Source organism: Egretta garzetta, unplaced genomic scaffold (assembly GCF_000687185.1).
Source record: "Egretta garzetta isolate BGI_Z169 unplaced genomic scaffold, ASM68718v1 scaffold287, whole genome shotgun sequence".
Taxonomy (NCBI): domain Eukaryota; kingdom Metazoa; phylum Chordata; class Aves; order Pelecaniformes; family Ardeidae; genus Egretta; species Egretta garzetta.
This window is the reverse complement of record NW_009260435.1, coordinates 12,609,124-12,614,764: the sequence shown is the minus strand read 5'-3', so window position 1 is coordinate 12,614,764 and position 5,641 is coordinate 12,609,124. Positions and strand designations below refer to the sequence as shown.

At 43.0% G+C, this 5,641-nt stretch overlaps 1 protein-coding gene across 1 annotated transcript in view; it reads right to left on the bottom strand.

Annotated features, from left to right (window-relative positions):
- The window catches only part of USP50 (ubiquitin specific peptidase 50), a 5,198-nt gene extending 3,601 nt beyond the window's left edge, over positions 1–1,597 (bottom strand). The window contains exons 1-3 of the mRNA XM_009643864.2: positions 1,446–1,597; positions 821–1,016; positions 1–199 (exon numbers count right to left, since the gene is read on the bottom strand). The exon at positions 1–199 is cut by the window's left edge and continues 11 nt beyond it. Of these exons, the coding sequence (XP_009642159.2) occupies positions 1–199; positions 821–1,016; positions 1,446–1,597 (547 nt within the window). The remainder of the gene's footprint in view (positions 200–820; positions 1,017–1,445) is intronic.
- Positions 1,598–5,641: the final 4,044 nt, after the last annotated feature.

The window sequence follows — 5,641 nt, the reverse complement described above, 5'->3', positions numbered from 1 at the left end:
CCTGCAGAGAGCACCCACTCTTTGTGGGGATGGGCAGGGAAAGAACAGTGAAGCTCTCGGGTCTGTTGGTGGTGGTCTTGCATTCCAGACATGTGATATCGTAACTGAGCTGTCCCTCAAATAACTGTGTGATAATAGACGTTTCATTGACACCCCCTCTGCCCACTTTTGCATTGGTTATGCATCTGCTTTTGCTTGACTATACAGAAGAAAAAAAAAAAAAGACAACATACAGGCAACCAGCTGTTTCAGAAGTGTTATTCACTGGGTTTTAATGGGCGCTGCCCACTGCCTGCATAGGCTAGTAGTTTTGTCACAGAACTTGGCTCTAAATGCTATTACTTTACTTGATGTTTCATACATACAGAGTAAGCTGAATTCCTTTTCTGAGAGAAATTAAACAAAAATCTAATATTCTGGACATCAGACGGGAGTGCTTTAATTGCTAGACAAGCTCTTTGTCAGGGGATCTGAAGAAGAGAAATGCAGACATGGGGGTATGGCAGACATGAAGACTTCAGGCAGATGAAAAAGGGGAAGAATGTGAAGTGTGGAAGGAGCAGGGAGAGGTGAGGATAATGGAGCTACAGACAGCATTATCATTTATATGGGGGCTGCAATTTGATGTAGCATTAGACAAGAAGAAAATAAATTATTACATGTACGTGGGTATGAAACAAAGGAAGAAAATGCCAGTTCTTAGCAGCCACAGCCTGTAGTTTGGAAGAGGAGGGTGGGGAATTATTACATGGAATGCTAAATCATGAAATGCAAAGAGGAAACAGGTACAGTCCCCAAAACACCACAGCTGGGCTCTTACCTTCTTGAGAGCCTCGTGGAGCTCATTCAGCACACAGATCAGAAACTCCTGTGCATCCTGCTGAGTCCTGTTGCTAAAAGTTGGGTACCGATTCCCAAGGACTGAATGAAAAGCCTCTGGGGAAACACAGTCAAACTCTCCAAGCCACATATCGGACACCAAACAGCTAAAAGCAGCTGCAAATTCGCCATTCTCCCTGGGAAAAAATAAACATAAATTTCAGGTAAAGTACAAAAAGATGGTGGCTCCACCTTCAAATAGGAGCGTAATACATAAACTTAGAAAATGTATGCAGAGCAGTATGGCTCTGAGCCTGTCGTTCAGTTTCAGAGACTCTGCAGAACCTAGAAAGTAGTAGGAATCATTGAGACAGCAATGCTAGTAACTGGTGTTACCATCAAAATGACAAAAAAAGTGTAATGCTTAAGTTACCCAGCAAGGAAAAATGACTCAGGGTCTCAGAGGAAGGGGAAGGAAACGAGCTTGTGGCCAATTTGACTATAACTGTCTGGTGGGGAGCTGGTAGGTGGCTGCCTCGGGCATTCTCATGGCAACACGTATCTTTTGGAAGGAAAACAGCAGTGCCAAGCAGAAAAATATAAGTAGTGTGAATAAATCAACTTACTTGTGTAGGGCTGCTTTGTACTTTCCTGAGAGGAAATACTCCACAAGCGATGGCATGCTGCAGAGGCACTGCAGAACTGCGTTCATGTAGCACGTGTTGCCCAGATTCCTCAGGCCAGTGAGCCCTGGGCGCCGGCTGTTCATCTCTGCCATCGGCTCCTTGCAGGAATACTTCATACCTTTCCAAGCATGCGGAGTCATACCTTCACCTACTAGGAACAAAACCCACAACAGAGGAAATCTAAAACGCTACAATGTTTTTTGTGTTATGTTTTTTAGAAAGCGATACTGTCTTGAGGAAATGTTTCCTGCTGTTTCAGGATCTCCTTCATAAGTCACATTCACATTTACCTTCATCAAGCTCAATAGTGGTAAAGACTCTTACCTCCCACACTAAGCTCTTCCCAATATGGTGAGATGCATCATTAAGAGGTATTATTTCAATACCTGGGGGTTTAGAGTTATTCCTAGAATTCCACTGTCTTTGGCTCCATACACAATTACTCAAAAACTATAACCAGCCATAAATAGCTATCTTAAGCGTTTCTCCCTACAGAATACATATTACATTTCATTTCCTCAGAGATCTGGTACTTACGTATTTTCTAAAACCATAGGTTGCAGTCCAGATGCTACTATAAACAAACAGGTTGCTCTTTAGACTTCTTCCGTAAAATGTTACTTAATTCACATTAAGAAAATTTTAGTAGGTTTGTTTTCTTGCTGCACAAGTCTGTCCTGGACCAAATTGTCCCCATCTCCAATTAGTCAGAAGACAGGCCTGAACACAGACACTGCACAACCCAGATGTGCTCATTGATGTTGAATTTTTAAGGGCTGCTATTTTATTCTGATGCAGAAGGAGGGAAAATTCTGAAACCTCAACAATCTTTGTAGAACAAGAAAAGCCATTTTTTTTCCCTTCAGCTCAACAACACACACCTAAGTTCCTGTTTCTGGAGACCTCCCAGACCGACAGCCATTTTCTATCATCTGCTACCTATAAAACAACTACAAAACTGTTTCCTTTTAAATTTCAGTAACAGCAGAGCCAGTATTTCCAAACAGCTCTACCTATAGACCAGTCTCTTATGAAAACGCTTAATTCCATCTTTTACAGACACCTCTGATAAACACCAACTTGGAGGAGAAAACACGTTGGGACCATTGGGAATGGCAGATGGCTGGGGAGCCACAGCAGCCACGCAGGGAGCCTGTGCTTGCCCCAGCTCAGGGAGGCTGCCTCTTGCCCTCATTTCTTCATACCATCATCTCTTCTGTTCCGCTTCATGGCATGACCGGCACGGTCCCGTGTCTCCTGTCCCCCAGGCTCCCCTTACCCTATTGCTTTGTGATGCTGTTCTGTTCCATCAATTCTCATCCAGGGGAACACGCCCAGCCTGACCTGCCTGTGTAGGCTCCTTCCTACGCGCCACCCACAACCACCTTGGGAAGAGACGGGCACCTGCCGGTTCTACTGGGCAGAGAGTTTCAGCCTGGCCCACGTTTATTCATGTTTGCTCATACTTGTATTAGCGTTTGTAATTGCCACGCTCTGACGGAAGGGCAGTTATGACTGAAGGCGTTGACCATAAGAAGATGGAACTACCTCAAAACATCACACTGAATTAGCTTCTTGGCATTTAGAAAATTTCCCTGGGGAAAAGGGTAGTGGCAGAAAAGTGTCTTTTTAATTAGCTAATGAGGCAGCGTAGTTGATCTCTGAATTCCATACACGACTGAAGAGCAGCAGGTTTTCCCTATTTAACACACAGTTTGGGAAGCAACAAGTACCCACAGACGAGGCCCAGGAACCATTAAAAAATATCTCTAATTATCTTACTTGCTAAGCTTCAAGCAAAGGACGTCTCTCAGCACTCTCCGGCCAGCTGATCTGCTGTCACCGCTATTCAGCTCCCAAACTGCGTATCTGCAAACTGAGACATAAAAGCAGCACACCCACCCACCCCTACTATTCAAAATCTGATCTACATTTTTGTAAATGGAACTGTACTATTGTATGTACTTCACCAAGAGTTTCAAATGTTTTAAAACCTAAATTATAATCCTGTGGGTTAAACCTAAAACTTTTAAGAAATATGTACAAAACACCTGGATTACCAGTATGCAAGTATATTCACAGGGTTTTTTTCCCCAACCTTGAAGTATTTGTTTAACGAAGTCTTGCTGACAAATCTCAACTAGCTAGGCATTCAATCCTGCCTCTTTCTGCACATTTATTCAGTCCACATATGCAAAATTTGAGGTTGAAATGCAATGCATTTTCCCCCATGGGACTGTGATCATACGTACCTAGCTGGAGGTACTTTGCCAGAGGGCTGCAGGTAAAACGCAGAGGCAAGGGCATCTTGCAGATTTATCAAAAGGCCTGCTGCAGACCAACCGCGGTTGACTTGTTTTGCTTTGGATAATTGAAATACACCAGATATTTCCATCAGGCATGCAGAGTATTGATGCACTCTTATCACTGTGCAGGTATAGATTGAAGCCTGTAATACATCTGTAGCCTTACAGAAGTATAGGGCTTCTGTACAATTCTCTGCAAGCCTGTTTTGATGGAGCCTTTGTTCTTATTTCTGAGAGAGCATCTCCAATGTTTCTGTGATTTCAAGGCCCCTTGCTTATTCCTGCAGCCCTTCGGGGGAAAAAAAGTATGAATGAACTTCTAATAATGTGCACTGATACAGAAATAAAATTCTAACAGAAATTAGGACAGTTGCAACATTGGAGAAAATATCAAGAAAGGACAAGAACATTAAGGAATTCGTTTTACTTTATTGGAATTTAGCCACTTAGATAAATTGTATTCATTGGGATGACTCTCCATATTTTCCCAATTTTATCCACTTTTTTTTTTCTAGTTTGGAATACAGAGTACACTGCCTGCAGCTTGTGTTCTTCTCCTGGTTAAGGAATTTTTGATGCTTTGTGTGATTTTTTCAGTGTCTCCTTTATCCTTCGTTTAGCAGCTTTTCCAGTCTAAAAAACAAACCAAGAGAAGTCAAAATCAAAACTGCAATATTTTGATGATGGGATGTATAGGCTCACATTTTCTTAGGGTAAGAAAGGCCTAACAAGGCTTTCTGGCTTTGGGTCACTAGCTTACCTGTCATGCAGTTATAAATATCCCTTCAAAAGAAAGATAACCAATAATATAAATTGGTTTTATTCTTCTGTCTTCCCATGAATCATTTTTGCCACTGGCGACACGGGCACTACCAGCACTCATCTATCCATGCTCCTAGTTGCTCATGGCACGTCCTTCCTGCCCCTGGTCTCTCTCACAGCTGGTGGATTTGATTCACACAGCCGCATCCCAGTTCCTGCTCTACACTGCTGCTCCCGTCCCACTGCCCCTTCGGGCTCAGGGGATGTCCCTCCCCAGTCTCCACACGTGAGTGGAACAGGAACCAGATGATATTAGTTACTAAGTCTCACTTAGAACAAACACCGTATTTTCTACCATGGACTTAACAGAAGGACATACTGACTGATACTCATGTGGGATGGAGGAAGTCAGACATGCAAGCTTAGGGAAAGGCTGAGCCAAGGCCATGGCAGAGGCTGAGGAATGACCACAAACATCTGACTCGAAGAAACAAAATTCTAGCAAATTTCTGCAACAGATGTGCTCAGTGGCGGCAAGGGTGTGAGGGACAAGGAAGCCTCCTCCTGCCGAGCATCATCTTCCAAGGGAAGCTTTTGTTAGTTGTTAAATGCATTTTTGTGGAAACAAGACGAGAGAAGGATGCCGCTGGTTGCAACAGGCATTACTTACACCTTCTGAAGAGGGAAAGACTGAACTTTCAGTCTCAGAAAACAATTGTGTCTCCATTCTTTACGTCAAAGCTGCTTGCAAAGAAGTTTTTCAGGCACTGTTCAAAAAGCAGTTTGTCCTAATCCTCCTCTTCCTGCTCTGCAACACCCCTCAGTAGTTGTTGGGGCTTAGTTTCCACCTCTACTACTACTTACAACTACCTGTATCTCATACTTAGCACAAACCCAATGATATCACAGCATAGAACAAACATGGAAAACCATTGCCTGTTTGGTTTTTTTTAATTTTTTTTTATTGGCTTCTGGTGTAGTGCAACAACACATGCTGACATCTCTTCACCCTTCTGCATGGTTAAATAATACTGAGATACAAAACAGTAATTAGCCCTATATCCCTAG